At 38.8% G+C, this 15,583-nt stretch overlaps 1 protein-coding gene across 1 annotated transcript in view; it reads left to right on the top strand.

Annotated features, from left to right (window-relative positions):
* The first annotated feature begins 12,415 nt into the window (after positions 1–12,415).
* Positions 12,416–15,583, top strand: part of PIK3C2A (phosphatidylinositol-4-phosphate 3-kinase, catalytic subunit type 2 alpha) — a 40,119-nt gene continuing 36,951 nt past the window's right edge. The window contains exon 1 of the mRNA XM_009995396.1: positions 12,416–13,584. Within this exon, the coding sequence (XP_009993698.1) occupies positions 12,475–13,584 (1,110 nt within the window). The 5' untranslated portion in view covers positions 12,416–12,474. The remainder of the gene's footprint in view (positions 13,585–15,583) is intronic.

Here is a 15,583-nt window from a genome sequence, read left to right on the forward strand (position 1 = left end):
TGCTCCGTGTCGGTGCGGGAGGCGGCGGCGAAGGCGGTGCTGTCGGAACGTACTTGATGGGCGAAGTGCGTTACCTGGAGCGGTGCGGTGATTCCCGGACGTGTGGAGGAGCGGCCTTGGCCGCTTGCGAGCGCCCCGGGCCTCAGGCGCTTGTCGCCCCGCGGGATGGGGGCTCCGCGGCGGCAGGGAGATGTCACCGGGCGCGGAGCAGGAGGCGCTTGGGAAGGCTTCGGGGAGCCGAGTGCCCGTCCGGTGTCGGGGGCACCGTGGTTGTTGCTGAGACACCCGCCGAGTTGATATTCCCTTTCTATTAATTTTCTTGTTGGTGCGTTGCTGAGCTTCCCGGTAAGTTCGCCGGTTACAAAGCTGATCCTTAGACAGCTCTGCTGTTTCCTCCTGGAACTTTTCAGATGTTAGTGCTAGTACATGGGAGTGTGTGACTGGCTTACTGCTCACAGCTTGATCGAGTTTGTTTTTCTGCATCAATGCAATTAAAAAAAAGGCATCCTTACATTTTGTTAGCCCAAGTAACCTCCCAGTAACAGCTATGCTGTTGTTGGAAAAAGAGAATATGGAACTAACGAGCACTAAAAAAAAAGGGCTTGGAGGAGAAGAAAGATTCTGATGCTCTTCCTCATCTTTGTTATTACTTACTGCAAATGTGGTCCTGGAGTTAAATCTGTTAAGCTGATTTAGGGTGGGGGAGAGATGCAGAGATTTTAAATAGTGATCTTACATGCTTAATGTGTATCTCTTTCCAAAGGGAACTGAAAATTCAAGAAAAAAAAGTGTGTTGTTTGTAAAAGATGTTGTGCAATACTTACTCAGAATATAAACTGCTCAAGAATAGTAGTGATGGATGATTTATGAAGAATCCACAGGGGAAGCAGAAATGGGGCAGGGGGAATGATCTCTCACAGGTGGAAGTATTTAGTTAGTCAGTTTTGTTAGCTTTGAAGGAAGGCAGTTGTGTCCTTCATTCCTGCAACACTGGAGTGGTCCTAGAATAAAAAACTTTATTTAGGCATCTGGGAGGAAGAGAAGTTGCTTAACTTAAGGTCCTTTATATCGTTTGAGGGGGTGGGGATGGGAAGTCACTATAATGCCCACCAAGTTAATTTTTTTAACTGAAAACAAGTTGAAGCAGAACAAATAAAGAGTAAATGGACCATGAAATAAAGTTACATAAAAGATAAAGGCAGCAGGAGAAGACACAGGGAGAAGTAAAGTAACAAATATTTCAAGTTAAATGGCCTTGTGTTTACCAAAATACTAAACTATAGAGTCCTGTCTTTTTAAATGTTGTGCTGTGTTTGAACAGTCTTTTGTAAACATGCATCTTTACATAAAAAGGATACATAGGAGGTTTTAAGAAAAAATTAAAGTTCTGATTGAATTAATAAAATAGATTTATCCTACCTAATTACAATGTAATAGTAATTCTGATTTTGAAACTTGAGGTTCCTCTTTCCTTTTGGAGTATTATTGTTGTCATGAAGAACTCAAAAGGTTCATCAGTACAGATAGTGTATGTAAATAGATGATTATGGGATTGGGTTTTTTAGTAGCTCTATGTAACATCAAAGAAAGTTGGGAATGATGCATTTCAAAATATCAAGTAAAAACATGTATTATGAATTTTTGTTTCTCCATTTCTTCTCAAGCGAAGTTAACTTGAAAATGCTCATAGTTCTTATCCAGTGCTGGTATTATATTTGCTTTCTAGCTGAAGAGACTTGGATTAAAACTTTTCTTAACACATAAAAGTGCCGAGGTGATGCTTTGGGTTTTCTTGTTGTTGTGTTAGGCTTTGATGTGGGACCAAAACCAGACCAGTATGGGGCTGTCTAGAAAAATGAATGCTGGATTTTAATTTAAGCAGAATTGCATTTTCTTTGTCTTTAAAGTCTTGAACAATCATAAGGCTATCTTATGGAAGCTTTAAAAGTGGCAGTAAATTAACATTGATAGGTAGGAGAGTATAAGCGTAAGTCTTACATTACTAGAATTCATAAAATAAGTGTTTCAAGGTCAGCCATAGTGACGTTCAGATAATGATCTTCCATAGACTGTCTTGGGTTGGAAGGGATCTCTGAAGGTTACCTAGTCCAAACCCCCCTACAATAAGCAAGGACAACTCCCACTAGACCAGATTGCTCAGAGCCCCATCAAGCCTGACTTTGAATGTCTCCAGGGATGGGGCCCCCACCACCTCTCTAGGCAACCTGTTCCAGTGATCCACCACCCTCATATTAAAGAACTTTTTCCTGATGTTCACCCTAAATCTACCCTTCTCTACCTTGAAATCATTATCCCTTTTCATGTCATTATGTGCCCTTCCCCAGCCTTCTTATAGGCCCCTTTCAGGTATTGGAAGGCCACTATAAGGTCTGTCTGGAGTCTTCTCTTCTCCAGGCTGAACAACCCCAACTCCTTCAGCCTGTCTTCTTAAGAGAGGTGCTCCAGCCCTCTGATGATTTTTGTTGCTGTCCTCTGGACATGCTCCAACAACCCTGTGTCCTTGTGTTGGGGGCTCCAGAGCTGGATGCAGTACTCTGGGTGAGGTCTCACCAGGGCAGAGTAGAGGGGCAGAATCAACTCCCTTGATCTTCTGGCCACACTTCTTTTCATGCAGCCCAGGATGCAGTTGGCCTTCTGGGCTGCAGCTGCACATTGGCAGCATTTTTAATTTTAGAAGTATGCCTTTTAGTGTCTGCAGTTAGTATAGGAATTACAGTGTTATTTATTTATAAAATAGTACAACAAACTTAAAAATGAGAGAGTATAGCACAAATGTAAATTGCTTTGTGGAAGTCCAACTGTAAGCATATTCCTCTATTTTAAGTAGATGATGTGGATGTGTAATTACTTATCAGAACCAGAGTTCAGTTTTTATCAGCAATGGGCAGTAGCATCAGTCATCTAATACAGCAGTCATCCAGCTCCTTTGTACATGATGAGGTTGCTGTGATGTCAGTTTTTGCAGAAGAATGCAGAAGTTGTTTCCAGACTGGATAACTAAGTGAAGGAGGAAATGTTTCAAAGCATGCCAGTAATTATAAACCTCACTTCATCTATTAAAGATTTAGGAAAAAAAAATATTCCTCAAAGCTCACGTTTTTAAAAAGTTGTTAATAATCTTAGTTTGACTGATACCTTAGTAGAAATGCAACCTGAAATTATTTACTTAGCATAGGTTTAGTTTATTCCAAGTGGTGGTGACTTTACAGTGCTTTCATTGAAGAAACTACAAAGAGAATGTATATCTTAATATTTCATGTAACTGACATGTAGCGTTTTCAGACATGTAGCATTAAAGTTATAAACAAAACATCACATACAACACTTTAACCATAATTGGAAACTTGCAGTATGTAGTGTATGAGAACGTCATGGTTGTTGTGTTAAGAGTGTGTCACTAGTTCCAGTCTGGAGGTTGGTTACTGCATGATGACCTAGACAAAATAATTTGGTCCTTGAATTTGTAGGTCCTAGGTTTCGGTGTTGTAGTTCATGTTGGTAGATACAGGAGACACATCAAGAACAGATGGTTGGTAACTGATTGGGTCTTCTACTTGGACTGTAATCACAGCAGAAGAACAGAAAGTGATTACAGTACTGAGTTACAAGGCAAGTGCTGTAGGTTACACAGGTTCAGCATGCAGCTGGACAGATTCCTGGAGGAAAAAAATCCATTAGGGGTCATAGTATTAGAAAAGTTGCCTCAGGATTCAGGAAGTCCTTGAGTAACAAAGTAGTGGGGACTAGAAAAATATTTTGAAGAAGTGTCATAACATGCTTGCCTTGGTTTAACTTTTTTCCATTTGTGTTTCTGAAGCCACCTTTAGAGACAAAGATAAGATGAACCTTTGGACTGACTGAGTGTAGCAGCCCTGTTGTAGTGTAGTGTTTAAAAAAACTACTGGTGTAGTGTTATCATTGAATCAATGCATCTAATGAGCATTTATTATTTTCTGATGTATGAAGCAGAAATGTACATGTGAACAGTGCATTTGTTCTGTAAATTAATAACCAGCAATTTGGCTTAATGCTTTCATAAATGCTAGGTTTGTGACTAAGAATCCTCTGCTGGTTATAACTGAAACTGTGCAAGTTTCCTGCCTGAGGGGAAACTCATTGCTGAAGCAAGTGGTAGAAATAATTTGGTTACTGCAGCAGAATTGCATTTGGTTAGACTGGTAGGTTGATACTAGTAAGGTGGTAGAGAGTTAAATCTGGGACAGGGCTGTGACGTGATGTTTTTTCCTCCCTGTGCAACTGATGTTTTTGATTATTTTTTGTTGAAGGTGTGTACTGTGCATGGCTGCACAGGGAATAGAATAGGATCTTTGTGGGGGAGGGTTGTTTTCATCTCCCTGTTCATAGACACTGTACATTGCATCATGAACTTTTTGCATTTTGCTGCGTTTTCGATGCTTTATGGCATGAGGAGGATATTTGCAGGGCTTACTTCAGGCATATAACTCAAGAAAACTTGGGTTTTTACCATCATCCTCTATCTGTGCTGTAGAATGTTATAAAGCTATATGAGAGGTGTTTGGGCATCTATATTCAGATAATAAAAGCAGATAGCTCAGATGTTTATTTTCTCCATCCTCCCCATCCTCTAGACACTTCCTGTATTTTTTATTGAATTGGATATGTAGCTTAAAATGTTGTCTACCCTCTGCTTAGTACCACTGTTGTTGGCATTAGTGGAAGTGTATATCAGAATTAAATAGCCTGAGATGCCATCAGTTTCATTATTGCTTTTTCGGATATCTGTATCCAGAAAATACTGGGCAGGAACAGAATTGCAAGTGTGCTGTTTGAGAGCTGTAAATAAAATCAGGAGAAATACGGAGATGCCAAAGTTGGAGAGTAGCTTTACAGCTGATGAAACTGATGTCAGGTTTCCTGTTGATTTGTGTCTTCAGCTGCCTGGCTTGAAGGACTTCTTGCCATGATTCAAGCATTTATAAAGGTTGTCCTGGTAATAAATCTGTGGTATCAAATAATATGAGCTCATGCTACTGTTTTTTCTAGCTGTGACACCCAGAGTTCTTGATGGTATTGGTTTGCTTGTTTTTATGAAGCTTATATGGAATGTAATGATCTTTAAGATCCCTACCTCTTCAACAGACTGAAGTGAAATGGTAATTGGGTTTGAAATTTGAGGGGAGGAATATAACAGCAGAAATACACTGTAGAAGCTTGCAAACATACTGAACCAAATCTGCATGTATCCACATTTACTGTTGGAGTGGCTTGCAGTGGCTAATGGTACAAACCACTGGTTCAAGAACGGGAAGAGCACTTGTGGCAGTGAAAAACTTATGACCTGTAGGTTGCTGTAGCTGCCTGCACCAAGATTGGCTGGAACACCATGATGGACTCTTCCATTCTTTATCTCTCTTGCAGCATTCATCAAAAAACCAAACCAAGATTCTACCATTAAAGACAATGCCCTGTCTACTAACAGTTTTCTGCACAGTGTCATGGATAAAAATTGTTTGAAGCAGAAGAGTTCATAAGTGTTTTATAAGCACTGAAGCAGCCAAGGATGAATTTATCAAGAGATTTGTTATCAATATTAAAAGGTCTTGAACCATTATTGGAGGCTTCCTGTTCTGGTATGGGAAATGCCCTATTCTTATCTAGCTTTCAAGATTGGAGGTTTTGTGATGAAATTGTACTTTTTAGATGTAGATGAATTTTTCAGAATCGAAGTTAAGAGATGCAGCTGCTGGTCTTACTGCAGCTGCTTAGGAATTTACAAGCTGAATGATTTGACCAAAACAGAAATGAGTGCTGGTTCAGAGTTTCTGACCAATTAAAAATTGCACCTGTATTTAAGGCAGTGAAATTCTTTGAAGATTCTATAGATCTGACCCAAAACAGAGTCAGTCTTTACACCTGTAAGGTGGCATTTTCTAATTTTGCTGAAATGACTGGATTAGAGAAGATACTAAGTTTTTAGTGGAAAAACAGTGTGGTACAACTACATACCTGAAACACTAGCCTTTCAGGACTACTTCTACAGATGTTACTGAAAAACTTCTACTTTAAACCTAATAGTATTTTTAAACATTTTGGACTTAACTCATGACATGACTTCTTGAAGTATCTTTTCAGTTGTTTCTCAATTTGGAGCAATCGGAACACATCTGGCAAAGAGGGCTTTTGAGCATCAAAGGTCTTCTGTTTTTTTCTTGCTGAGCAGTTTTCCTGCTGTGGCAAATGTCTTGGTATAAATTCCTTTCCAGATGATTAGTACTTTCCATAGTATATTGCTGCTGTCTTACTTTGCTAAGTTTTCCCTGTTATCCCGTAAAAATTCCAGTCTCTGGTATGCAAGCAAGCAGGATGTGTTAATTCTGAAGTTAGCTATCCTTTGCTATTAGGCAAATATCTAATACTTTTATTATTGGCAAAATAAGCAGGAGTTATTGTGAAAATTACACTTGTTTTGAGGAAGCTCTTGTTACTCTGCGTCAGGCCTTGCTTTATAAGGAACGCAGGAAGTGGTCTGACTTGTTATCACTGCTTCTGTATTTAGTGCTTGGACGTTAGGGAATTTATGTGTACTGAGTTGTGATAACTAGCAAGTATTTCTTAGAAATGAATTGCTAAATGGTATGTTCTGTGCTTGTTTAGCACTAGAACAAATTATAAATAGGATGTTAAAAGGCTTGGGTTTTTTAAAAGAAAATTGTTGTGCAACTTAAGTAGGGAAGAAGGTTAACATGTACATCAGCAGATGGTGAGATCACATCTGCTTAAGATAACAGGATTTATCTCTAGGAAAGACATCCCTTGCTCATTGAGATAGGAAACTAACTTATATTTTGGGAGTCTTTGTCCTGGTAGAGATATAGTACCCTCTATTGATTCTTCTGAAGTTTCTCACAAGAAGGCTTTTTTTTTTTTTTGTAAGCCTCTGGTTTTAAGTTAATTTGCATTCCATGTAGAGGCTTTGATCTGAAGGAGATGGTTAGATTGTTCCTTGGTTCTTAATATATTTCATTGCTGTATTATGTTTCTAAAAAGAGCATTTTACTCTTTTGAAATAATGAATAATGGATAGTACTTGATTAAATAAGATTGCATAGCAATATGTAGGTACTTGACTGAGGAAAGTAATTCTAGAGCCTCTAAATACATTTATTCATAATTGCCATCAAGGAAGCATTGCTCTTAGGGCAAGTGCTACAATGGAGGCAGAAAAAGAGGTCTGCATTATTGTCTGATCACTTCTGTTCAAATACTTTAAGAAAATATTGCTTAAACTTAACTGAATCTCACTCCAAGAAACAGATTACCTTTCATGAAGGCTGTAGATAAATTGGGTGGTTGAGATTTTTAGACCTGCTTTTAAACAAAGCAAACAGTAATTGTGACTTACTCCTAGGGCAGTGTAAATACAACTTTGTATAAAGTGTGAATGTGTCCATTTAATGTCAAATTTAGGGGAGAAATAAGTGGTGTAGGAAATTGTTTTATTACATTCAAATCTCTGTTTTCTCTTCAGTTGCTTCTAGTTTTTGGGTTTTTTTGTGTTTGTGTTTTATTTTTAAGAAAAAAGCATTTGACCTGTTCTTTGAGAGAGAGTTTTTCTCTTGAAGGTGAACAGATTGACAGTTGAAAACTGATTATTACTGTTACTTGAAATAGTGTGCTGCAGTTGAGATGAGAACAATACTGACTCTTGAAGGATGCCTTCAAGGTCTCATGGCGGCTTCCAGTTGTTGCAAATTTCTTGTGAATTCCTATGGTATGGTCAGTAATGGTTCAGATCCTTGTTTTTTCTGTTTCTGGGAATTGAAACATGTTCTTTTGAGTCCTTGAGAGGAATTCCCTGCTGATAGATGGACCAAATGGAATTTGCACATCTCTGTAAACATTGGAGAAGTTTACATTCTGCTCATTCTGCCTTTGAACTTAGATGGCTACAAAGTCAGAAGTTCAAAGTGAAGCTAAACTTACTTGAAAATGTCAGCTCAGATGGTGTACCTAGCAGTTAAAAGAAAGTCTATATTTTAATCATGCTTATGCCTGGGGAGCTTTTCTTCTAATGTTTTATCATGTAAATTTGCTGTTTAAAACTGGTATGCAGGATAAAGTTTTGTTAAAGCTATTACAGTTGTATCAGATTTATCGTAATGGTTTTTAGCTTCAAACTGTTGGAAAACTGCAGTCTGTTTATAAAACTTTCCAGAAATTTATCTACTGATTTGGTTTTAGAAGTTTTCCAATGACAGGACTTAGACCTAATTTGATTGCTGTATTTATCAATACTGATGTGACTGTCTTGTAAAAAAAAATAAAATTCAACTTTTCAGATTTCCATTAATAATAAAATTCTTCTGTCTTGAACAGTAGTGGTTACTGGTCTTGTCAGTGCAATCATACACTGACAAAAATGCAGCACTTTGTGATACTGTAAAATAAACACTTACTGAGTGATGAGGATTCTCGATGTTGTGAATGAATGTGCTGCAGTACCTGTGCACCATGTTTCTGGGTGCTAAGGAATGTATGTTTATCTGCAGCTGTGACTTTGTGGAACAGTGATTTCTTGCGAGTAGGAGACTCACTGAGTATGGAGGTCCAAGCTGTCAATTTCGGTAGAAAAATGAGGTTTCCTAGTTTTTTAAGGAGCCAGCATTGTTGTTACAGTTTGGAGATCATGTAATCTTTATATTTTTTCCTTAAGAAAAAAAAATCACTTGCTGCTGCAGTTATCAAGTAACACCAGTGTGTTGATAATACGCTTCAAAGCTGTATCCCAAACAGTTCTGAACAGTTTCAAAGTATGTTTCTATTTCTTTTTTTTTTATAACATTCAAGAAGAAAAAAATGCCTCTATTTATAATCCTTAGGTAACAAGACTGAGAACTGCACTTAACACATGCTGCTGCTTCTTGGAAAAGCCACACAGGAATTTTTGAGAGGACTTCATAAGTCACAGTGTTCCTGCATCTGAGAATTTGACATAGCAATTTTAATAAGCTGTAAGTTAATGAAGTGATTAAAGCTTGCTTAGCTGTCCAGGTGGCCTGAGCAGTTGGTGTGAAGTGTATTAGAGTTCTAGTTAGGTGGTTATCTGTGGCTAGTAGGCTTAGACCATCTACAAAATACTTGGTATGTCTTCAGGAGAAGGTTTAGAATGACTGTCCTACTAACAGGAGGATAGTAAATAACTGAATGGCACTGAAGGCCACAGCTGTGCTGTAGATGTGACCAGGACCTGCCTGCACTGTCTGTAAAGGAACTCAGCAAAAAAGTTTGGGGTTTGTTGTGATTTGGTTTTGTTGGGTTTTTTTAAGCACTTTCTTGATTGGGTTCTGCACTCAGCTGAGCAAATAGGCAGTAGATAGGACAGGGCTTCTTACTGATTGTGATAGTTGTGGCTTTAATGAATGTCAAACTCCACAGCTTAATATATTGTATGGAAAAGTATCTAGTGTCTGTTTTTTTCTGTAGACTTCACCTGTGTTGCATATTGTTATCTCATGAAAGGGATACATACTAGTAACCTCCAAAGCTCTTCTTTAAGACTTCATTCACCAGGACTTCAGCTGTGTGGTTTTCAGGGTTATATAACTTTGTTAGTCTGTCATTGTTCCAGTCTTTCTGGAGGCACCCTCTTTCATTTAAATCTTGTCTTGGTATGTGTAACATCAGCTCTTATTTAATCTTGCTATGTGAAGAGTTTTGTCTGAATTAATATTTTAAGACTTAGCTGAAATGTATAGAACCTTTCATAATGATGTCTGTCCTTCATAATATAAGCCACTGAAAGGAAGTAGATAAAAACTTAGTCAGAGTCTTAAAGAATTTAAGGAATCTGTTGGAAATCTGTTCACCATCTTAGTGTGTATGTGGTGAGTCCACAGATGTACAATCAGTTTGTTTAAAGCACATATGTCTGATCTGATTCAAGGAAAAAAACCACAACATCTAATGGGTGTAAATAGCTAGGGAACATAAAGCGACTTTTCAGTTTTGTACATTATTTGCTGCAGAGAACTCTCTGAATTTGTAGATTGTTGCATGACTTGAACATGTGATGATTTACATCTAACGGGCCCATCTAGTTCAGTGGATCTGTGTTTTAATGAGGATTGCTCTTTAATTCTTCTAGCAGAAACTCATTATTAATGATTTTTATCTCACTCTTTGGTATGCTTATTAGCTGTTGCTGGAAGACATCTTATCTCCTGAACTCAAGTCTAACCTGTCTGTGTGAATAAAGTAGAAATAATATTAAAAAATAACATAGATTTTGTGGTAACATAGATATTGTGGTGAATATTGGAAGTTGTATAATAGTACTGAGCAGATTGGAATTGAAAATGTAAGATGTCACTTTTGTGGTGGATGACAACTTCCTTTAAGGGCCTGTTAAAGTGATTAATTAATGAACAGCTGTACTTAAATCCCTTATTTTGCTTGTCCAAGTATTACTGTTTCATGAGCATTATTTCTGTTGTTAAGAGGGTAAAGTATGATGAAACTTCCCAAAGGAAAGGGGATTGTTCAGCATCACTATGACCATTATAATCATGGTACAGCAGTTTGATAGATCTGCAGGTTTTTTAATATATTGGAGTAAACTGGAAATCTTCTTAATTAATGTGTTTTATCAGTGCTAGGTTTTTGTATAGTCTTTAGTCTGTTTTCTACTTCTGAGATTGAATCTGGCTGAGTGTGCAGAATTGCTCAAATATGAAAGTAGTTAGGTACCTGAATGTAGCTTTTCTTTGTCTTAGGTTTAGTGATCCACTTGATTTCAGTAAAGCATTTGACACCGTCTCCCACAGCATCCTTGTAGATAAGTTGATCAGGTATGGGTTTGGTGATCAAGTAGTGAGGTGGATTAGGAACTGGTTGAAAGGAAGGAGTCAGAGAGTTGTAGTCAATGGGGCAGAATCTGGTTGGAGGTGTGTGACTAGTGGAGTCCCACAGGGGTCGGTACTGGGGCCGGTGTTCAACATCTTCATCAACGACCTGGATGAGGGTATAGAATGTACCCTCAGCAAGTTTGCTGATGACACTAAACTGGGAGGAGTGGCTGACACACCAGAAGGCTGTGCTGCCATTCAGAGAGACTTAGATAGGCTGGAGAGTTGGGCAGGGAGAAACATGATGAAATTCAACAAGGGGAAGTGTAGAGTTTTACATTTGGGGAAGAACAACACCATGTCCCAGTACAGGTTGAGGGCTGAACTGGTGGAGAGTAGTGTAGGTGAAAGAGACCTGGGGGTCCTGGTAGACAGGAGGATGACCATGAGCCAGCAATGTGCCCTTGTGGCCAAGAAGGCCAATGGCATCCTGGGGTGCATTAGAAAGGGTGTGGTTAGTAGGTCAAGAGAGGTTCTCCTCCCCCTCTATTCTGCATTGGTGAGGCCACATCTGGAGTATTGTGTCCAGTTCTGGGCCCCTCAGTTCAAGAAGGACAGGGAACTGCTCGAAAGAGTCCAGCGCAGAGCTACGAAGATGATTAAGGGAGTGGAACATCTCCCTTATGAGGAAAGGCTGAGGGAGCTGGGTCTCTTTAGCTTGGAGAAAAGGAGACTGAGGGGTGACCTCATCAATGTTTACAAATATGTAAGGGGTGAGTGTCAGGGGGACGGAGTTAGGCTTTTCTCAGTGATGACCAGTGATAGGACAAGGGGTAATGGGTGTAAATTGGAGCATAGGAGGTTCAAGGTGAATATCCGAAAAAATTTTTTTACTGTAAGAGTGACAGAGCACTGGAACAGACTGCCCAGGGAGGTTGTGGAGTCTCCCTCACTGGAGACATTCAAAACCCACCTGGATGAGTTCCTGTGTGATGTACTCTAGGTGACCCTGCTCTGGCAGGGGGGTTGGACTAGATGATCTCTCGAGGTCCCTTCCAGCCCCTAAGATTCTATGATTCTATGATTCTATGATTCTATAAGTTATACATTTGGTCTAATGTTGGAAACAAAGACCAAGGCATGTTGCTATCAGTGGACTGATAGATTTGGAAGAGAAACAGAGAAGGTAATCTGGGGGAACACTGGAGGTGAAAACTTTTTGTAGATGGCAACATTTATCTGTCACCATTAACTGAATTCTATGATTCTATGATCCAGAAAGAAACTCGAGTACTTATTCTACCACCTGGTAAGTACTAGTAATAAGTATAGTAAAATATATATATACATAGGTCTCATAGAATTCTAAGTTAGTGCATTTAGTTCTGTGTCTTCTCTTTTCAAGTATGACTCCAAAAAGAAAAACATCTCAGTGTTTTTACAATTTTATGTCCTGGGTTTCAGAAGGATGTGTGCAACCTCATTGATTAGTGATACATGATTTAGCAGTTCTCCTTGTAAGATTTCTTTTACACATTTCTAATGTTTAATTTCCTTTTCAGATCTGCTAAAGCTATCCTGAAGCCAAGGCTGGACAGCCAGTACAAGGGAAGTGTTGCTTTTTTAAATGGACATCTGCTCTTGCGGTATGGCCCAGATATCCAGTAGCAATGGATTTAAACAGCGCTCCTCACCTTTGGCATCCATGAGGTCAAAAGATGTGGACAAAGAGGAGGCATTGCAGATGGAAGCTGAGGCATTAGCTAAGATGCAGAAAGAAAGAAGTGTAGCTGGTAATAAACAAACTTTTCATTCTTTAAGCAGCACCAGACAAAAAGCACAGACTCATAACAAACAGGACCATGATCTCATGGTGTTTCCAGAGTCTGATGCCAAGAGCATGGAAGATAAACTAAGTACCATTGACATAGAGAAGCTTACTCATGCTGAACTAGAAAAGCTGCTGCTGGATGACAGTTTTGAATCTAGTAAAGTACCTACGTTACCAGCAAGTCCGATTTTGAGCCCATCTGTGTCTTCGCAATTTTATCTTGGGCCTACAGGTCAGAGAAGACAGTGGACGCCTGGGCTACCAGCACCTGTGACATGCACTTTACCTCCTATTTACCCCTCAGCTCCTTACACAAAACAGACTGCTGGTGTATTTCAAAATGGATTCCATCCAAGTATTTCCTCCTATCACTCTAGAGAACCTATTTATCTTGGTCTTCCAAGACAGTCGCAATACATTTCATACCCATTGGCAGCTACTACACCTTTCCATCCACAAGGAAGCCTACCCATATATCCTCCAGTACTTACACCAGAAATGGCAAAAGTATTTGACAAAATTGCAAGCACCTCTGAATTTCTGAGAAATGGGAAGTCAAGCACGGACTTAGAAATGACTGCTATAAAGTCTGCAGTTTCTAACCTGCCAGCCTCAGAAAGCTGCAGGGATGTTAGTAAATTTGATTGGTTAGATTTGGATCCCTTAAGTAAACCAAAAGTAGATAGTGTGGAGGCTTTAAATAAGGCAGAGAATGATGGAGAGAGAGCTTCAAGTATGAGTGCTGAAGATCCGTGGGATGCTGTGCTGTTAGAAGAAAAGCTGTTAGTAACGTGTCATCTGGAAAGAAAGGTTAATGGGAAGTCTTCTGGGGCAACAGTTACAAGGAGCCAGTCCTTAAACATGCGAACAACGCAACTTGCAAAGTTACCCGGCCAAACATCACAGGTATGTAAAACAGTATTTTTAAATTTCAGCATAATAGTGAAGTCTAATCACAGTATTTAAAGACACTTTAAGGTCTGGATTTGTTTGTTAAATATTACTTGGCTTGAGCAGTGTCCAAATAATACGATGTTACTGGCGTATGTATGTATTAGTGATATTCAGAAAACTGAACATTGCTACTGAACTAAATGCCAAAGGAACTTTGTCCTTATGTAATCTTTCCACATTTACTGAGGAAATTAGTTTTTTTCAACACACTACAAAAATAAATGGAAATAGTCTTGAGAACAATTCAGTATTTAAATCATATTGATAAATACTTGCATTAAAGAGCAAAATAAAAACAAAAGAAAAAGGTGGCAAGTTAGATGCTGAAAGCTTTGTCTTGAGCACTCTATCTCAGGTATTGGAATAAATTATTTTTTTGTCTTATATTTGAACCTGTTAGCTTTTTAAAAATAATAAATAGGTAAAATAGAAAGGTGGCATAGTGAAAACTCTTTTCTGCCCTCCCAATATCGCTTGCAGTCTTTCACAGACCACTGTCATTCTCTTTCATAGGTAGAAATCTTTCCTTCTCTGCAGAAATGCTAGAAAGATTGTAGCCCAACTCTTTGGTTATACTGTCCTGGAAGATGGGATACCTGCTGGGTCAGAAACCCTGTGTTTCTGTTCTGGAAGAACAAAAACCATCTTTGCTTGATGTTACTTTTACCTGGCAGGGCAAAAGGGTGATTTCTGCTCTATGATCAGGATCACTTCCCTCAAAATTTCAAGACAAAAATGTCAAAAGAGGCTTTATTTATGACACACATCTTTCTGGACGCTGAGCATATACAGTCTCTATCAAAACTAAGCTGTACAGCAGAAGATCAATACTGTAGCAATCTCATCTGATTAGTTATGCCCCCATAAGTGCACCCCACCCTTTCCCAAGTCCAGTAAATGACTATAGATTATTTATCGGTTCCTATCTTTTTAAAATTCTTTCTGTGAGATTAGTTACCTTACTTGAAAGTGAATATGAATACTTCTGTGTTTTTGTTTTTTGCTAGACAGAGTACAAAGGCTAAGGAAGGAATCTTCAGTGGAAAAGTCAGCATGCTGGCAAGGGTGGAAATGGCAGGAAAAATTGTGTTGAGGGGGGAAGGTAAAAGATCTGTTTGCCTTGGAGACATAGGTTTGCATCTGTTTTGAATCTTATGTATTGTCTTTCTAGGCGTTTTTCATAGGGTAGGGACATGCCATAAAACCCAACTTTTATCAGTCAAGGTTATTTCCAAAATTGTTCCTTAATTCTTCCCTCCCCCTCAGGTTGAGGGAGGTTTTTTCTCAGAAAAAGGAATATTTACTGGACTTTGGCTTAAAGGGCTGTCTGAATTTCCATTAAAGTGAAATTTTTGGCTCCTCGTTTGAAAGATTTCCTGTTTTTCTGGGCTGGTTGTCAGTATTCTGGCAAAAGTTTTAATAGAAGCCAGTGGAGAAGGACCAAAAAAAACCCTAAACCCCCAAAAAAATCCTTCACCTCTGTTTTTGAGGGATTGCATTTTCAGTGTTATATGTGTGAAGATCTATCTTGGGTCTAGCTTAATTTTCTTTTTTTCCAGTCACTGATGAGCTGTGATATGCAAGCTCAGTTATTTCCTAGTATTTGTAGAGGCATGTAAATTTAGACTATTTAAACAGTTTGCTGCTTCAGTTTGCCATGTGATCAAGTGATGTGTTCATTAGTTTTCCTCTGAAGTTTCGTTGGTTGTAAAGTAACTGTTGACTGGAATAGCTAGACTATGTTGGGTTAGTGCTTCTGAGGTGTTGTTTGTAGAAAGTAATATCTGACTGTTGCTGAATGAAATGTTTTTATAAATTCGGGAGGTTTTTTCCAAGAATGCAGGATTTAAAAGGATCTTTCCTGTTCATCAGGTCTGATCCCATGCTATTTGTAGATTGTGTGCTAACTAATTCATAAAATGCTCAAGCTCTGCCTTCACCTGTGGTCTTT

Source organism: Chaetura pelagica, unplaced genomic scaffold (assembly GCF_000747805.2).
Source record: "Chaetura pelagica isolate M959 unplaced genomic scaffold, ChaPel_1.0 scaffold94, whole genome shotgun sequence".
NCBI lineage: Eukaryota > Metazoa > Chordata > Aves > Apodiformes > Apodidae > Chaetura > Chaetura pelagica.